Genomic DNA, 20,228 nt, shown 5'->3' with positions numbered 1-20,228 from the left:
AGTAAATGGCGCCAGAGGAAATGAATTTAGATGGTCCTCTATTTAACTCAACGTTCTGCTCTGTGGTTCGGACACAGTGCTTTCTGAAGTACCACTTCTCATTTGCCTGAGGTTGACGTTACACACAGGGTCTCTTCCCCACTCACAGTCCTGGGTGGCGGCCAGGAGGTGCTGTCTGTTAGACTTCCCCTGGTGATGACTTCGGGGACACCAGTGGTGCCGTGTGGGGAGGTGACAGGCAAAGACCTTTCTGAGGCCCTTTAATTAAATTGAGTTTTCTGTGCCTTCAAATTGGTTTGTGAACGCTGGTTGTCAACATTTTTAATTGCTGAAAAAATAATAATGCAGCTATAATGGCTAAATCTCCTCTGAAACCTTTAAATATGGAAAGCAGCAAGACGAACATCTGGTAATAGAGGTGCTCTGAATGGGCAGTGGCCCAAAAGTTCATGCGTTAGTCAGAGTCTAGAAAAATAGCATTTTACTTTTAACAGAACTGGAGACGAAATGTAAGACAGCTGTTAAAAAGCAGGTTTTTCCAAACTCAGTTCTTCAGAAATTCTCAAGGAAAGCCTTTTAAATAAGAAATAAATAGCAATTCATTGAAAGATATATTAGATTATAAAAACAAAGCTCAGGGGTTCTCTGAAGATGCAGAGTCAACAAACACCAGAGCCCAGTTATGAGCTAGCCAGTTATTTTAACTTAAAAATAGCACAGTTAATATGTGGGCACATTGTGTTATAAAAATCCAAGTAGTAAGTTACAACTCTAGTCCCCCTTGAACATAAGGGCCCATTTCAGTCCCCTCCCCAGAGGAAACCACTGTGACCATTTTTAACATTGCTTCTTCCAAAACATTTTTTATTCATTTGCAAATATAGTTTACTTTCTTTAACAGTGTTATTGAGTAAAATTAACATACAATATTTATGTATTTTTATTGATTGATTTGAGAGAGAGAGAGAGAGAGAGAGAAATTTGTGCACTCAGGGGGTGTCCCTCAGCCTGATGAGAGAGAGAGAGAGAGAGAGAGAGAGAGAGAGAGAGAGAGAGAGAGAAACATTGATTTGTTGACCACTTATTTATGTACTCATTGGTGATTCTTGTATGTGCCCTGTTTTGTGACTGAACCTGCAACCTTGGCGTATTGGGATAACACTCTGACCAACTGAGCTACCTGGCCAGGGCTAACACACAGTACTTAGTGTACACTTCGGTAAGTTCTGATGTGTAGACACCCATGAAACCAATACCACAATTAAACAGTGACAGTGTCCACCTCCCAACGTCTCCTCCAGGCCCTTTGGGATTCCTCCTCAGCCAGGCAACCACACACCTGCTTTCTGTCACTACCGATTCCTTTGCATTTTGTAGAGTTTTTCATAAATAGAATCATAGTCTGTACTTATTTTTTGGCCTGGCTTTTCCACTCGGCACCATTAGGCTGAGATTCATTCCTGTTGTTGCTAACTGTATTAATAGATCATCATTTTATTGCTGCACAGCATTCTACATTTGCACATACTACTATTAAGTTATCCATTTACCTGTCCCTGGGCATTTGGGTTTCCAGTTTTTGGCTATTCCAAGTAGAGCTGCTATGAACACGTGTGTATACATCTCTGTAGAGCCATCTACCTTTTTCATCTTAAATGCCTACGAGTGGAATGGCTGGATCAGGTGGTAGGTGTCTGTTTAAGTTAAGGTATTGCCAAACTGTTTTCCAGCTGTTCCACTTTACATCCCCACCAGCAGAGTATGAGCACTCCTGTTTCTTTGCATCCTCAGCAACTTTTGGTACAGTCAGTTTTTTTTCATTTTACCATTTTAAAGGGTGTCCAGTGATGCCTTATTGTACTTTTCATTGCATTATTGACTAATAATGCTCAGCATCTTTTCATGTGCTTACTGGTCAACTCTGTATCTCTGGTGGTGTATCAAATATTTTGCATTTTTAAAAGTGTGGGCTATTTTTCTTTTTTGTTATTGTTACATGTATATTTGAGAGACTTTCTATAGTCTGCATACAAGTCCTTTATAAGATACATGCTTTGCAAAGATTCCCTCCGACTCTTTGGCTGCCTTAATTTTCTTAACAGTGTCTTTTGAAGAGCCTATGTTTTTACTTTTGATGTTGTCCTATTTATCAGCTTGTTCTTTTATGGAGGTATTTTTGGTGTCACATCTAACAAATCTCTGACTAGCCCAAGGCCACACATATTTTCTCTTAGAAATTTTATAGTTCAGATTTTACATTTAGATCTATGATACATTTTGAGTTTATTTTGTAGATAATGCAAGCTATGAATCCAAGTTTATTTTTGTCCCATATAAACATGTTTGAACTTGGCATTATGGGTCTTGGGAGAAAGACCATGGAGGTGAAATGCCCTTCTCACACCATATCATGATTCATGCTCTGCACATTACATCACTGGTGATGTTGACCTTGATCATCTGGCTAAGGGTGTGTTTGCCAGGTTTCCCCACTTTAAACTTACTCATCTCCCCATCCCCTTTCATTCTCTACTTTCTAGAAGCCAATTACTAAATGTATCCCACACTGAAGGGGGAAAGACAGGACTATCTGCCTAAATTAATCTGGAATTCTTCTGTATAAGACATCTGTCTCATATTCCCCACTTATAGTAATACTAGAGGCCTGGTGCATGAAACTTCGTGCACTCAGGGAGGTCCCTCAGCCTGGCCTGTGCCCTCTTGTAGCCTGGGACCCCTTGGGGGATGTCCATCTACTGGCTTAGGCCCGCTCCCTGGGGGACTGGGCTTAAGCTGTCAGTCAGACATCCTTAGCACTGCTGAGGAGGTGGGAGAGGCTCCCGCCACCGCTGCTGCACTCACAGCCTTCAGCCCCGCTTGTGGCTAAGCGGAGCTCACCCTGTGGGAGCATACTGACCACCAAGTGTCAGCTCCTGCATTGAGCGTCTGCCCCTGGTGGTCAGTGTGCGTCATATCAACTGGTTGTTCCACAGTTAGGGTCAATTTGCATATTACACTTTTATTATATAGGATGGACTCATGGATGTTTTGCATTTTTTGTATGACTAATGCATTGTAAAAGAAAAAAAAAAAAGTGATGGGCTGAATTTGGCCTGACCTTGAGTCTAGAAGATTCCTCAGGAAGGACTCATGTGAACAATATTCTGAGTTATTTTATGTTCATACAAGTTTGTGGCATTTATATATTAAGGTTGCATTGGTTGGAAATAAAAATCTTTTTCCATTCCTGCAAGAAAAGGCTGTTGGAATTGCATTAAATCTGTAGATGGCTTAGATAATGTTAATATCCTAACAAGGTACTCATGTGAGTACCACTGGCATGGTGCTCCTTTTGAAAAATTTGATATCAATCTGGTTTTATTTCCCTTATAAACAACTTGGTTATTTTGTCTGATTTCCAATGAGTTTTTCTTTTGCTTTTAAAGCCCAATAATTTTACTAGAGTAGATATCATTGTGGGCCAGTCTGGGTTGATTTTCCCATGTAAATATAGGGTGTCCCCCCCCCCCCCCCCCCGCCCAAATTGTATACACACTTTGAATTATTGTCAAGTCAGTGCTTATTAACAAACAGTTCATTTTCAATATTTAAAATAATCTACAGAAATTAATATTTTTTGACAATGCCTGTTTTCAAACTGATGACCATTTTAGTCCAGGCATTGCTGATAACGTGAAGCAATGGAATTATAAACATCAAGAATCATTTCATTCAGTACTAGAGGCCTGGTGCACAAAATTCATGCATGGGGGTGGTGTCCCTCAGCCCAGCCTGCACCCTCTCCAATCTGGGACCCCTCAAGGGATGTCTGACTGCCCGTTTCGGGTCTAAACGGGCAGTTGGACATCCCTCTCACAATCCAGAACTGCTAGCTCCCAACTGCTTGCCTGCCTGCCTGCCTGATTGCCCCTAACCGCTTCTGCCTGCCAGCCTGATCACCCCCTAACCACTCCCCTGCCAGCCTGATTGATGCCTAACTGCTCCCCTGCAAGCCTGTTTGCCCCTAACTTCCTTCCCCTGCAGGCCTGGTCACCCCTAACTGCCCTCCCCTGCAGGCCTGGTCCCTCCCAACTGCTCTCCCCTGCAGGCCTGGGTCCCCCCCAACTGCCCTTCCTTGCAGGCCTGGTCACCCCCAACTTCCCTCCTCTGCTGGCCTGGTCACCCCTAACTGCCCTCCCCTGCAGGCTTGATCACCCTCAACTGCCCTCCCTTGCAGGCCTGGTCCCTCCCAACTGCCTCCCTTGCTGGCCATCTTGTGGCGGCCATCTTGTGTCCACATGGGGGCAGGATCTTTGACCACATGGGGGCAGCCATCTTGTGTGTTGGAGTGATGGTCAATCTGCATATTACTCTTTTATTAGATAGAGGCCTGGTAAATGGGTGGAGGGCAGCTGGTTTGCCCTGAAGGGTGTCCCAGATCAGGGTGGGGGTTCCCTTGGGGCATGGGGCAGCCTGGGAGAGGGGTCTGTGGTGGTTTGCAGGCCAGCTACATCCCCAGGCGACCCAAGAGGAGGCCCTGGTATCTGGGATTTACTTATCTTCTACAATTGAAACTTTGTAGCCTGGAGCAGAGCCAAGCCTCCTTCTTGCCCCATGGCGGCAGCCATTTCTATTGGGATTTATTTATCTTCTATAATTGAAAATTTGTAGCCTTGAGTGGAGGCCTGGGCCCACCAGGGTGTGTGGAAAGCTTGGCTTCCTCCATCGCCGGGGAAACCCAAGCCTCCCGCCTGCTCGCTCCATGGCCGCAGCCATCTTGGTTGGGGTTAATTTGCATACTTGCTCCTGATTGGCTGGTGGGCATGGCTTGTGGGTGTAGTGGAGTGATGGTTAATTTGCATAATACTCTTTTATTAGGTAGGATTGTGTGCCCTCAATTCGTTGATAGTTGCTAGTTTTGTACTGTAAACTTTATCATTTATGTCTCTGTGTTGCCCTAACTGGTTTGGCTCAGTGGATAGAGCATCAGCCTGTGGACTGAAGGGTGCCAGGTTTGATTCTGGTCAAGGGCATGTACCTTGGTTGCAGGCATATCCCCAGTAGGGGGTGTGCAGGAGGCAGCTGATCGATGTTTCTCTCTCATCGATGTTTCTAACTCTCTATCCCTCTCCCTTCTTCTCTGTAAAAATCAATAAATTATATATTTTTAAAAAGCCTGTGTCGCCCCCCAAAGTGTATACACACTTTGAATAATTATAAAGGTAGTGCTTGTACTTCGACTGCATTTTCAAACTTCCAGGAGCATTTTAGGATGAATTTCCTTTGTTCAAAGCTTAGTCTGGCTGAAAAGAAAGAAACATCAATTGAGCTGTCAGCGGTTAAAGTGTGTATATATGTATACATGTTTTTGGGACACCCAGTATGTAGTCATCTTACATTGGGCAATTTGTTTTTGGTGTTAGAGTTTTTTTCCCCCCTCTATGGACGCTGGCGTTATATATATATTTTTAATATTTTTTCCATCACTGTGGTTTTCTTTTTTGGATATTCCTATTATACTTATGTTGAATCTTCTTTGACTGTTCAGTATCTCTCATCTTTTCTCAAATCTTTTAAATCTGTTTCGTTTTGAAAATTGGTTTGTTTTCCTCTTTCTCACCTTTATTTTTCTCAGATTTACTTGCTCTGGTGTTACATCTAGTTTAATCTTCAAATTCTCAAAATGTTTCCTTTTCTTTCTTTCTTGAATTCATCCACTTTTTTCAGAACTTCTTTTTATTCAATCATCTCATTTCAAAGTGTTTCATATTCTAATGTTTTGCTGTTCTCTCACAGCTTCTATACTCTTAACATTTAAAGCTCATTTTGAAATACTAGGTAATAGTCTTATTTTGCAAACATATATTTCTACTACTTTCATTAGTCATAGGGATTTATTTTGCATTTAATCTGTTAGTCTCTTTTATTTTAATAGTTTTAAATGGGAGTGAGCAATGGCCCTCCACTGTTGCTCTTGCTATATGAGATGGGGCAGACCTGCTTTTCCCTCTTCATGGCTCTACAGCTTCTTTCTCGGTGTTTTTTAAAAAAATGCTTTTATTGATTTGAGAGAGAGAGAGGAAGGAAGAGGGATAGATAGAAACATCGATGAGAGACAAACATCTATTGGCTGCCTCCTACACGTCCCCCTCTCCCCCCCCCCCCCGCTCCCCCCCCCCCCCCCCGCCCCGCCGTTACTGGGAAGTCCGAAACCCTGACATGTGCCCTGTCCTGGAATTGAGCCTGTGACCTCTTGGTTCATGAGTTGATGCTCAACCATCTAGCCACACCGACTGGGCATCTCTGTTTTTTGAAAAATGATGAAAAAAATGACCTTATACTTTTTGTTTCTCTCTCTACATAATCTAGACCTGCTCTTTCTTTTTTTTTAATTTAATTTTATTTTATTGATTTTTTGTAGAGAGGAAGAGAGAGGGATAGAGAGTTAGAAACATGGATGAGAGAGAAACATCCATCAGCTGCCTCTTGCACGCCCCCTACTGGGGATGTGCCCGCAACCAAGGTACATGCCCTTGACCGGGAATCGAACCCGGGACCCTTCAGTCCGCAGGCCGACGCTCTATCCACTGAGCCACACCGGTCAGGGCTAGACCTGCTCTTTCATTTGCCCCTGATTTCTCCCTCCTCATCAAATTGAACTCTGCTTCCAGCAGCACCTTCTTCGTGGGAGGCTTTGCTGGAAAGAGCTCTGGGTGATCAGTTTTGAGTTGATAGAGGCCACATACCAACAAGGATACCTGGGGGACCTGAGACTTTTTCAGGTTTCTGCAAACTTCTCACATTTTCATAATACTAAGGTGTGAGGTGCATTTCTCCCTCATGAATGTACAGTGGGACTCTCCAGAGATTACATGATATGTGAAGCAGAGGCAGAGAAGAGCATCCAACTGTCTTTTAAGTCAGACATTAGATTTGCAAAACTTTAAACAATACCACTCTTACTTTGGTTTAGGAAAATATACTTAAGTAGTGAATAGGTTTATGTTATTTTAAAATGGATTATTTTAGAAAATTTTATTAATTTCTAATCTATAATAATAAGGGGTAATATGCTAGTTAGACCTGACATCTTCTGGACGTCATTTCCTACGTCCTTCCTGACAAAGCTGGGACCAGAGGGAAGCCAGCCCAGGTCCCGGGTGCCTGTGGGAGCCCCAAGGGAAGCCAACCCGGGGCCTGGGTGCCTGCCCTTGGCCGGAGGAGGGAAGCCCTGGTCCTGGGTGCCAGAAGGAAGCCGGTGCCGACAGCCCAGGTCCCGGGTGCCAGAGGGAAGCTGGTGCCAGCAGCTGGGGGAAGGAAGGCCTACTCTTGCATGAATTTACATGTATCGGGCCTCTAGTATAGATATAATGCACATAAGCAAAAGCTCTTTGAAGAACTTAATGGTTTTTAGGAGAGCACACATGTCCTGAGACACATCAGTCAGAACTACTGCATAGGAGCCAGTGTTGTGTGTGTCCATGTGTGTGTGTCTTGTGTAGGAGCCAGTGTCCTGTGTGCCTGTGTACAGGAGCCACTGTCATGTGTGTACATTAGTGTTACATGTGTGCAGAAGCCAGGGTCATGTGTGTGTGCATGTACGTGTGTTTCAGTCCTTCCCCTCCCTTGCTTTCTAGCAGTTCTGTTGCTGAAAATGGGGTGAAGTCCAGCCCTAACTGTCTATTTCTCCTTTCAGCTTTTCAGTTTTGCTTCATGTTATTGTGCTTAGTATGTACATATTCAGGATTGTGTTCCCAGTGTATTGATCCTTTACCATTGTGTAATGCAGACATCCTCAAACTACGGCCCGCGGGCCATATGCAGGTGTTTTTGCCGTTTTGTTTTTTAACTTCAAAATAAGATATGTGCAGTGTGCATAGGAATTTGTTCATAGTTTTTTTAAACTATAGTCCAGCCCTCCAACGGTCTGAGGGACAGTGAACTGGCCCCGTTTAAAAAGTTTGAGGACCCCTGGTATAATGTTTCCAGTAATTTTCTTTGCCCTAAACTTTACTTTACCTGATACTAATAAAATCATTCCCGCTTTAAAAATGTAATGTCTGCATATCTTTTTCTGTTTTTACTTTAACCTATCTATAACATACTTTGGCGAGTTTCTTGTAGATATCATTTATTAGTCATGTTTTTAATCCATTCTGCCAACCTAACTGTGTCTCATATTATCCTCCACTTGTATTGGAACTCTACTGTGAGCATACAAGATAGTCTCAGAAAATAATTGATCATCTAATCTAATTAACTTTGCCAAAATCATTTAGGAAACGTCATCTACTGGTCCCAGAAATACTGCATTTAGTATTCGGTTGAACCATATGAAATGGCCAATATTTGGTCTTTTTCACCTGCAGCAATGGCCATTCCACCATGCATAGACCTAATTCAATGTCTGGTTTACATTTTTCTTTTTAAGAGAAAGTAAATGACAAAGCAATCCACTAAATCAAAACCAAGTAGTATTTGCAGACTGATCAAATGGTCACGTAAGGAGGAACCTATTCCAAAATCGTAACTACTTCTCCAAATAGGCAATCTTAAGAGCAAAAGATCCTGTTTCATTATAACCAAGAAAGGTAGGCAGCAAGGGCATAAAGCCTTCTGTTGTGATAGAAGTTGCAGTGGATATATGAAACTCTTTTTAAAGATTTTTTTCAGAGAGAAAGGAAGAGAGAGAGAGAGACAAAGAGAAACATCGATGCAAAAGTGAAACATTGATCTGCCTCCTTCAGGCCCCTCACTGGGGATTGAGCCAGCAACCCAGGATTGTGCCCTGACCAGGAATTGAACTGGCAACCTTGTGCTGCACGGGATGACGCCCAACCCACCAAGCCACACCAGCCAGAGCTGAAACTTTCATTTTCAGTGCAAAAGGGCTTATGATATTAAAGTGTTATTGCGACACTAGAGGCCCAGTGCACAGATTCATGCATCGGTGGGGTCCCTCAGCCTGGCCTGTGCCCTCTTGCAATCTGGGACCCCTCAGGGGATGTCGGAGAGCCAGTTTTGGCCTGATCCCCGCAGGCCAGGCCGAGGGACCCCCATTGGTGCACGAATTCGTATGCATATAAGTATGCATATAAGGTCTTTAGTTAATCTCTTCCTGCCCTCCCCGCTTCCCTTCCCTATGAGATTCATCAGTCTGTTCCATGTTTCCATGCCTGTGCGTTGAGCGTCTGCCCCCTGGTGGTCATTGTGCATCATAGCTTCCAGCCGGTTGGCTGGTCGCTTAGGCTTTTATATATATATATATAATTTTCAGGGATTGCATGTTTTATTGGCTGGCTTGCAACGAAGGTTCCCCACAGCTCCACTAGTAAATGGCCCCATTGTGATTACTCATAAATCAGTTCTATTGTCAGTGCTGGGCTAATCAAAGATCAGCTCATGTCTAAAAGCATGGCTAAAAAATAATGCACCATTGCATAATAGGATTTGTGGAACTTTTGTCATGCCATTTTTATCCATACACAATATTCAATCATCTCACACTGAAAAGAACAACTTAAAATAAGGTGCTAATCCTGGGCCACATTTACACAAACAAAAAGCATCAAAGGGAATGCTGTTCTTGATTTATTTGCACTGAAAACACATCAATGCTCATTAACTTGGAACAAAGATCCTATGAGTAAACAGTCACTTTTAAACAAGCCCCCAAATTATTTGTAGCCCTTCAAATATCAAGAACTTGAGGCATGCACTCTGTCTATAAGACACTGTTTCTGGAACATTTTTCAGACATCTAGAGAACAGTCTGAAATAGCAGCAGGCATAGAAGCATTCTCCACTTAAGAGAAAATAGGAACTTTCTCTCTATTAACTCTGACATATTGCTATTTTCATGGAACCTAGAGTGATGAAAGCACATACTCTTTCTCAGATAATACCGGGAGGCTGGTTAAAGATATGACTAAGCTGATCAGCACAGTACTTTTGAGTTATGCAAACACACAAAGCAATCTCTGAAGCAGCATTACTTTATCTCAAAGAGCATCAGCCAATGCTATAATGTAGCAAAACCCAGAAGTGGCAGAAATCATTCACTTCCTAAGTGTGCTGTGCTAGAGATCCTATGAGAGTAGCACAGCCAGTTCAGCCTTTTCCAGAGGACCAGAGATGTGGGGTATTTTCACTGCACTTATGGACCAGATGAGGCTCTATCATGCCGTCATGGAGTTGAATGCTAAGAGGGCCTCAGGGTCCCTGATGGGGCCCTCCATGCTGGGCAGCTCTACCTGGTTCGAAGTTCCATAGGCAAGTGGTTTCAGGAGGAGAGCATGGTTCAAAGGCACTCAGACTGGGTGGGATTTTTTCCTTGGGCAAGTATGAATAACACTTCTCTCTAGGTCTGGTAAGAGAAATAAGCCAGACAATGCATGTGCTCCCTGGGGTAGGAACTTCTGAATGCCGGCTCTTGGCCCTTCCCACTTCTGCTGAGCTGAATTTTGCAACCCCGTAACTTCTTCCTAGAGGTAGATTTCTATTCTCTGGGCAACAAAGAATTCCTCGTCCATTCAAATACAGGAAGTCAGGAATCTTGTCAGCCTTATTTTCCTTGCCCATTCCTCTTAGAATTCTCCAATCCGGGTCCCCCGACACCCTTGGTCATTCTGAACCAACAGATTCGGAACTGAGGAGAGCTTGGCTAGCTGCCTGTTCAGCCTACAACTCAGTCTGCCCATCAGGATAGTCTAACCACCAACTGCATCAGGATGTGCATGACTCTCAAGCTAAAGAAGTACAAGATGAGGGTTTGGGTTGTTATTTTCACTTTTATTCAAATAAATCCAATAACTGTACGCAGCCTAATGAATTCTCCCACCAGCTCTCCTTTGCGGGTGGGTGTACTTAGATTTTAGAGGTGCCCTGGGGGTCACACTATCAGATAAGCCGCGGTGCCACTTGCCCACATGAGACTGAATGAGAAGAGAACAGACATCTTTTTGGGTACAAAACATTTTAATAATGTATCTTTGGATAAAATGCAATTGTCTTCTCCCCTAATTTCCTAGATCAGGCACTTGAAAATGAGAAATATCAGGAATGGACAACCCGGTTTATTAAAATTCATTGGATTTGCTTTCCTAAGAAAATGCAAACAGTGTGGGAGAAAATGGCATTTAGTGTTTGCCAGCAGAGTTAGGAAGACTGATAATGACTAAAATATCTTTAATGTGCTAGAGCTTGATTCACAGATGCAGAAGTTAGAGAAATTTCATTTGTTGTAAATTAGCTTTTCCTGATATTCTGTCTTTATGATTAAGTAGTATCTTTAGTTTGAAAATGGTTTGATTAATATCACCTTTATTGGGGAAAACTTCGATAGTCTCTGGCCTGGCCTAGGTACCCCACCTGTTCATTTGAATATTAGTTATGGCTTCAATAGCTGACTGATAGTTTGGTTCTACAAGGAACCAGTTTAGGTTCTTACCTAAAGCCCAGTAGGGCGAATATAACCTAAGTGGGTCAAATTCAACTTAAAAATCTTACTTGTTCTAGTCAAAAGGCAGTCAAAGGCAACTTGGTCTATAGAATGGCAGACTGGGAGGTATGGGCCAGATCTCACGCTATCACACCAATGGCATGAACAGACATGGCACTGGGGAGGGCTACAGTGCCTGGAGACAGCAGGGCTGCAGAGCCCGCCCCATGAGGCCGGCCTTTCTGTGGAGTCCTGAGCAGCTTCCCACAGTGCCCACCACTGATCCCAATTCCTCTGTAAAGATGCTATTTGACTCAGCAGCAGCCCAGGGGAGTGGGAATAAGGCGTGATGTGTAGAACCACTCCTGTCTCCTGTGACAGCAAAGGTTGGCAATATCATCTAGAAGCCTGAGCAAGTCTACTTTCTACAAGTAAAAAAACCCCAACCATCTCACAGTCATTCCTTTAACAGTAAAACTAAACTACTCTGAAAAAGAATACACTTTGAAATCCTTTGCCACATCTAAAAAAAAAAAAAAAAAAGATTTCAACAATTGAAAAAAATCCTTTAAAAACATTGTATCAACAACCTTCTTATTGAGAAATAAGAAACACTTGGTTTAAGACACTTGGTGACTTCCTTACATCATGCATCAGGGATGGATACACACTGACATTTTACTACTGACATCTACTTGATAAAAACGGTAGAAAGAGTTCTGTCAACAAGGTAATTGTTCTGGAAAGAAGAGTTACAACTTTTTCCAAAATGTCAAAAAGAATAAGGATGTAAACATACATTACTTGAAATAGTAATACAACAATATTAATTCAGTTAAATAAATAAAGTGGCAACAACTTTATGGCAATTTTTCAACACAAAAATGTAGCTCAACGATATCTTAAAATATATAATTGCTCCAAACAGAAGCAGTCATTCTTAGCACAAACCAAGAGCATGAAGCAAAGTGCTGGGAGACGAAGCAGCTCCACACCTGACCTTGTTCATCTATGAACAGGAATGCCGACTAGGTCTTCTGGTCTGAAATAGTCGCCATGAAGGGAAAGTCAGCTGCACTAAACACCAGGCTTAGGGCTGTCTTTTGTCATTTTTCTTTTTTCTTCAAGTGTGTGCTTAAATATTTTCTTTAGGGTGTTGTAAACTATTGGTCCATTTTCAGAATCAAAATTAACCTGGTGACAAAGAAAATTTATATTCAGGACACTGTAACAAGAATTTTAACCAGTCTATTTTTTGGAGAAAAGAAATGGGATGAGGAAAAAAAATAACACTTATGAGCAAAATCAAATATAAAAATTTTAAAATTAATTTTTTAAAATCCTCACCCGAAGATATTTTTCCACTGATTTTTAGAGAGAGTGGAAGAGAGAGGGAAAGACAGAGAGAAATATCAATGTGAGAGAAACACATCGATTAGTTGCCTCCTGTATGTGCCCTGACCAGGGCGTGGGCCAGGGAGGAGCCTGCAACCCAGGCATGTGGCTTTGACTGGAATTGAACCCGGGACCTTTCAGTACGCAGGCCACACACTATCCACCAAGCCAAACTGGTTAGGGAAAAATTATACATAAATTTAAAAGCATACACAATATGCCAGGCCAGTGTGGCTCAGTGGTTGAACAGCGACCTATGAACCAGGAGGTCACAGTTCAATTCCCAGTCAGGGCACATGACTAAGTTGAGGTCTCAATCCCCAGTGTGGGGCGTGCAGGTGGTAGCTGATCAATGATCTCTCTCATCATTGATGTTTCTTCTCTCTCTCCCTCTCCCTTCCCCTCTGAAATCAATAAAAAATATTTTTTAAAAGTACACACAATACATTTCACACATTAATTTTAATTACATATTAGAATTGCCAATTACATCAATGACAAATTGATCAATGAAAACCCAAAGACTTAAATCTAGTGCCTGTATATGTAGTCTACTCATACACTGAGTGTGCAGTGCGTTTTGGAACCAGAAGCTGATCAATGACATGTATAAGGGCAAGGTCTCCTCATGAAAACAACATGCACTAGCTACCAGTGTTGCACAGGGTGACCTGAACAGCAGCCTGGCCTTCCACCTGCCAGCCATGCAGCCTCGGGTCATCCCTGACCTCCTGTAAGAGGGAGGCCGCAATGCCCATCTCCTTAGGGTTTCCGTGAATACTAAATATGAGAGCCTGACATGGGTGTGACACACATAAAAACCTATGTAGCGGTTTCCTTGGTGGGAAGGTACCATGTACACATATGCAAACTGTCTGCCCAAGTTCCCTGTACTGCAGGGTTAGGAGTGATGCAGGATGGAGAACAAGAGCAATGACCATGCTTCCACCCCACCCCCAAAGAAACATGTGACTCCTGTGACAGGATCAGATCCCTTGGCCAGGGACCCCCTCCTCCTGCACCTGGAGGGAGGGAGGGCTATCCCCTTGTGAAGGGCTGGGAAGCGTCTGGGATTTCACTCTGCTCATATGCTAATATCTGCTGGCTTGGGGACACTGGAAGGAGACACTAGACTGCTGGGCCAGAGACTAACAACCTTGTAACTTGAACAACATAATCACATGTGGGTTCCTTTGCCCTCCAGGTCACATGGGGGCGATGCGGAGGGCACAGGTGGATGCTGCACAAGCAGGGCATTTGCACCATAGCCGAGGATCCCAACGCGGGGCTGCAGCAAGCCCTCTGAGCTGTGCGTGAAGGGAGACGTGGCCTTTTCTACATGGGAAGCCCAGGACAAGAGCTGCCACAGACTGCTGCTGTGATTGTGCACGGGGGGAGAGACCCAAGGACTCTCCTAACATTTTTATAGACAGATTTGGAACAACTGGTGTAGTTAACTCTTCACTAGTATCCCCCTAAAAGGCCAAAAGAAGTTGTAAAGAATTTTGGAGAGACCAATATTAAGTATTATTTTCAGTTAAGTCAGACACTTATTTTTATCTTTACCATTCATTATATTGTCTACCATATTTGCAGAAACTTACTAACATTAATAAGTCTGCACTGTTTACTTTGGTAAGCACCAAACACAACCTTCCCCACACAGCAAGTAGCTTCTTGGTCTATGAAGGCCTATGAAAATGTAATAAAACATAGACGTAAAGGACCATGTGACTGGGGTTTGCGCTGCTGACTCTGGGAACCTAGTGCCATAAAGCTCCGGATGGGGAACAAGAAAGCCTGCTGGAATAACATCACTTTGGAAAGAGCAGAGGCGGAGGAGACTGGTGAATGGTACAGATAATGACTGATATCATCATTAGTGTTTACACAGACACCATCATTGGAAAGCTGGGTTCTTTGTTTAATGACATTTTCATATCATAAGTGAGAGGTACCACAAAATTAGCTGAATGGGTAAGGGAAACCTTTTCACTTGGCCGGCACCTGACTCTTCTTCAGCCAGGAAAGACGGCTATAAGCCAGAAGGATGTGCAGAGAAAGGAACCGTTTTTTACTCTGTGAGGATTTGCCACCTAGGACATACCACCGAATAGTCAATGCTGGGCACTGAATTCTCACTAGATGATTTCTTGTTTAGACCCAAGGTAGAACTGGCTCAACAACAAGATTCTCTGACTCCTACTAGCACATCATTTAAAATACTTTCTCAATACCCAACTGTTTCTCTTTATAAAGGCTCTTTGTTTCAATGTTCTCCTACAAAAAAACCCCCATAGGTCAGCTTTTTCTAATATCACTGTTAGAAAATGGGTAATTTTAGCCAAAAGTCTGCAATTACTTTCAAGAAATGTCAAACACATTTCCCTGAAGAGGAGACATAGCTAACAGTTTTATTTTAGAGGAGGCAGCTGACCTCTGGGTTCTAACTTGCAAAGATCATGCTGCTGTGGTCTGAAGGAGAGGGAGAGCGCCACCCACCTTGGTGAAAGCTTGGATGGCATGGGCCAGGACAGCTTCCTCCACATCCACGGGAACTGGCTGCAGGCTCACTAGGCAGTGCAACACGCAAAGGATAGTCTGGTGCTGGCCCTGTTTTTTGCAGAAATTGAAATCAAACATTTTTTTTTTTTGAAAAATGCCTCAAGAAATAAACTCAAAGCAAGTGGAGAGCCAGGAACTGGCATGTGACCAAGTGCTTTTAACCTCCACCACCACACCCTCTACCAAGGGATCTACCAGTGTTTACTGCTATGTGTCTGAATGCTTTCAGAGCTGCTTCGTTATTACATGAAGCACAATTTCAAATGAAATGTTTTCCTTGAAGTGAACTGAAGGGATGATCCACTCTGTTTCTGGACACAATGGTCAGTTGGGCTGTGTATGCTGACATGTCACGATGTCACAGCAAAGAGGGACCTGCTCGCCCTGCTGCCTGCAGACACTACGGAGGACGGAGGGGTGTCAGGAGAGACGGGCAGCCCTCGGAAAGCATGGGAACTTGAGGAGAAGGTAGGTCTCTGACAAAGTGTCCAGACTTGATGCCTGGGGCTGTGCACTTAGAGAAACAGAGGAGAAGCCCCACCCTGCACAGTGAGATCCAGTGCACATGGCCCTCAGAGCCACTGACTGCACCTGGACATCTGCTCAAACACAGAAACACCCCAAGCTCACACGATCACAACAGTGACGCTGACAGAAGTAAGCCCCTGAAATGATGCCAACGCCTACCCGTGGGCATGGAGTGAGTGACGATGGAAGCACATGACATGCCAGGACCGTGAGCTTGAATCCTGCTCCGACACAGGCTGCGTGCCTGGGGCAGTTATGTCACCTTCCCTTTTCAGTAAAACGTATCCTCTGTCTTTCAAGGCCAGGGGCATGAACAAGGGTGAACACAGAATCTACATCTCAGCAAGGGCCTGGCCCGCCACCACCCAAGAAGGGTAACTGCCTCCCTCAACCCCGCTCCAGCCTCATCTCTGTAATTTCCCTGCTGAGAAACCAGCCTAAGAGGACTCCCAATACAGGAAACATCTCATCTTAAAGCCGTGCGTCACACCACTGTGTGTCTGCGTTCACCAGCAGTAGTGCAGATGTGGAAACGAGACACACGGCAGCACAATAGGTAATGCAAGGCTGACTATGAGATAGCAGTTTCCTAAAATAAAAACGAAGCCTATTTTTAAATGAAAATGTAATATTTCTCTATGGTTAAAAATATTAAATTGTAAGAAGGATCTACAATGACAAGTCAGTCTCCTTCCCTCCCTCCCTAGATCTACTCTCTCCTAGTACGTTCCCTAAGGCAATCACCATTACTCTCTATTGGGGGTCTTGTTTTCCTTCATAGTCTTCTACCTTTTATACAAGGACTACATACATATGTATGTGACACACTTCCCTTTCACAGAAAATACAAATGAGTGCATATTCCAACCTACCTCACGGCTCTTCACATTGTACACTTATGGTAAATAAGTAGAATACTTGAAAAGTGAAAATGGTTAATTATAACATATCCCCACAGTATTAGAGTATTACCTGTCCATCAAGTTAACATTTATGAAAATGTTACACTAAACATGGAAATATACCTGTTATAATTTTGAGCAAAAATAAAGCATAAAGTTGTATATGAAATTATTTTTACCAAGTTAACATATGTGGTGATAAGTCTAAAAGACGTGAAAATGTTTAAAGTGGCTCTCTTGGGATTATGGGCATTTCTCTTTTTATTTTTGTATCTTCTAAATGTTAATACTGGGTATTTCTTGGAAAAACTTAAACACAGAAACTTAAATTAGACCCACATATGGGGTTCCCTATGAATTCCCTTTATATATATATATTTTAGTGTGTGAACTTAAATATATAATTAACTAGAGGCCCGGTGCATGAAATTTGTGCACTGGGGAGGGGGGTGGTCCCTCAGCCCAGCCTGCCCCCTCTCACAGTCTGGGAGCCCTCAGGGGATGTCCTACTCACAGCTTAAGCCCACTCCCTGCGGGGAGCAGGCCTAAGCTGCAGTCTGGCCTCCCTCTGCAGGAGGCGACTGGGCTGATCAGGGGAAGGCACCACCCCCATCACCCTGCTGCTGCTGCCACTGCTGGCAGTCCCTTCACCATGAAAAAATGACAACTTTCTTTAGGCATTTTCAAGATGTCTCTTTCACAGGATATGACATTTCTTTCTTTCTTTTTTATCCTCACCTGAGGATATTTTTCCATTATTTTTAGAGAGCACGGAAGAGAGAGGGAAAGACAGAGAGAAACATCAATGTGAGAAGGACACTTCGATTGGTTGCCTCCTGCATGAGCACTGACCTGGGCCCCGGCCAGGGAGGAGCCTGCAACCTACGTACATGCCCTTAATCAGAATCGAACCCGGACCCTGCAGTCTGCAGGCTGAGGCTCTATCCACTGAGCCAAACCGGCTAGGGCAGGATATGACATTTCTTAGCTCCTCCAGCAGTGGACCTTCGCGTTTTCCTCCACAAGTGTGGTGGAAAAACCCTAGATCACCTTCTTGGATCCTTATTACCCAAGTTACCAAGAACACTGCAAGTGGTGTACTGGGAGCTTAGCCAATGAGCAGTCAGAAAAGGTGTTTCCTCTGCAGCTCATGTGCAGAGGCGGGCCCTGTCTCTGCTCTGGGCCTGCTCAGGCCGCCGCGGCATCTGTGGCTTGCCTCACCTCTCACGCAGTCCCCTCCTGCCCACCTGCGCATGCAGCCTCCTCCTGAGTGGTTGTGACATTAGGGCATCCCGGACAATTTGCATATTACCTCTTTATATAAATAGATTGCATCACCTGGTCCAGCAGCTACTTTACCTTCTCTAATAGAAACAGTGCATCTGCAGCATCCGCACATCTGTCAGCCAACATGCTCACATCCTCTTGGGTTATCACAGGCTCCTTCAGCTGCTCCACCCACGACCACATCAAACTGCACAGGATGAAAGGATCCCTCTCATGACATATTCTTTCCCAAGCTCCGTCTCGGGAATTTAACTCTTTCTAAAAAGAAAGGAAGGAAAAAAGAGAAAGAGTGAGGAGAGATAAGGAAGAGAGAAGGGAGAAAGGGAGAAAGGGAGAGGAAGCAGGCACCATTTGACATCTGATGAACCTCAAGCTATCCAGGAGAAAGTCTCTGGGGAAGGACTGGGGCCCCTCGCAGCACCCCCACTTCCAGGAGGCACATTGGGTTGAGATATTGAACCTCTCTAAGCCTCAATTTCCCTCTATGAAGTGCATCCCTGCCCCACAGGTGTTGAGCAGACGGAGGTCTGCTAACGCTCCTAGTGCAGAGAACGGCTTAGTTAACCTAAGCTTTCCACTTCACGCAGAAACCGCAGGAACAGTTCAGGAAGGGAGCCTGCCTTTTCAGGGTCTTGTCGAACAAGTCAGAAATATTTGCTGCAATGAAGTAGAATGGTAGATTAAAAATTATAAATAAGAGGACATTTGCAAATTAACCTGGGATAAGGAAAAGCTTCTGACTGAATCTCTAAAGTGTATCGCCCAAAAGTGCCTAAAAGTTGATAAATGTACTTCAAATTCTTTTTTTAGAATCCTATGTAGAACTTAACGAACAATAAGCCCTGTACCCTGAAATTTGATAGGGTGTAAACAACTAGGAAGCCTTGCCAGTACTCCACATGCCTGGAGGTAATTTAGGCAGGTGATTTTAAAACTTTGCCTCACAGAGAATAGGGGAAAAGTGAGATAAGAATTTTAATTTCTGACAGGACATTTAATTTCAGATTTATGTTTCAGTAAATGAAATATGCTTGCAATAGTATTAAGCAAGTAATTGCTACCATTCATTCATTCACCCATTCTGTAATTATAGAACACTTTCCTTATGACAGGAACTCTGATACATGACTTACCTCTGATTCTACAGCAACCCAATTCCCTCTAACGACAAATGTACTGGGGCTCAGGAAAGATAAAATAACTTGCCCAGGAGCCCAAATCGAGAAAGGTGCAAAACAGGCATTCCCACCGGGGCTGCTCCACCCAGTCTGTGATGTTTCTTCATGTCACCAGGGTCCTCTGGCATAAATAAGTCAACTTGAGAAAACAGGCTGGGCAGAAACGACAAACTCAAAGACCCTCTTATTAAATGACTGTTACATCAATATGTTTTCTGAAATCTTCAGTGGGATTAGGAAAGACATAAGAATGATGAAAAATATTAAACACATGAGCTGTATTCTGGCTCTGGGGCATTCGGACCATGTGACCGCAAGCATGTCATGTGACCCTTGGGACCCATAGTTCCCCCATCTGTGATACTTAATTCATAAGGACTGTATAGATTAACAAGGAACCTGTGAATAATATCATCTGCTTCAAAGTATTACTATGAAAATCACAAGATAAAAGACATGAAAGGGCCTAGTATAGGGACAAGGCAGCATTATGCCATTTAAATCATGTTCATTTTATTTTTTAAATGATTTATTTTTCATTATAGTTAATGTATAATATTATATTAGTTTCAAGTGTACAGTCCAGATTAGACCTTTGTATAACTTACAAAGTGATCGCCTGATAAATCTAGTACCCATCATACACCAAACAGTATTGACTATACTACCTATGCTGTACTTTACATCCCTGTGACTACTTGTAACTACCAATTTTTACTTGTTAATCCTCTCACCTTTTCCACCCAGTCCCCCAAGTCCCCCACCCTCTGGCAAGCATCAATATTCCCTGTATCAGTGAATCTGTTTCTGTTCTGCCTGTTCTCTTTTTCTGATTTCACATACAAGAAATCATCTGATATTTGTCTTTCTCTGGTTTATTTCACTCAGCACAACACCCTCTAGGTCCATCCATATTGCTGCAGACGGTAAGAT

The 20,228-nt window shown here is 43.4% G+C and overlaps 1 protein-coding gene across 1 annotated transcript in view; it reads right to left on the bottom strand.

Moving 5' to 3' along the window:
- Positions 1 to 12,325: 12,325 nt before the first annotated feature.
- Positions 12,326 to 20,228, bottom strand: part of PTPDC1 (protein tyrosine phosphatase domain containing 1) — an 86,954-nt gene continuing 79,051 nt past the window's right edge. The window contains exons 8-10 of the mRNA XM_008154614.3: positions 18,190 to 18,375; positions 15,338 to 15,448; positions 12,326 to 12,634 (exon numbers count right to left, since the gene is read on the bottom strand). Of these exons, the coding sequence (XP_008152836.2) occupies positions 12,518 to 12,634; positions 15,338 to 15,448; positions 18,190 to 18,375 (414 nt within the window). The 3' untranslated portion in view covers positions 12,326 to 12,517. The remainder of the gene's footprint in view (positions 12,635 to 15,337; positions 15,449 to 18,189; positions 18,376 to 20,228) is intronic.

The sequence above is a fragment of the Eptesicus fuscus genome, chromosome 15 (genome assembly GCF_027574615.1).
Source record: "Eptesicus fuscus isolate TK198812 chromosome 15, DD_ASM_mEF_20220401, whole genome shotgun sequence".
Lineage (NCBI taxonomy): Eukaryota > Metazoa > Chordata > Mammalia > Chiroptera > Vespertilionidae > Eptesicus > Eptesicus fuscus.
The sequence above is the reverse complement of the archived record's forward strand: the minus strand, read 5'-3'. Positions and strand labels throughout refer to the sequence as shown.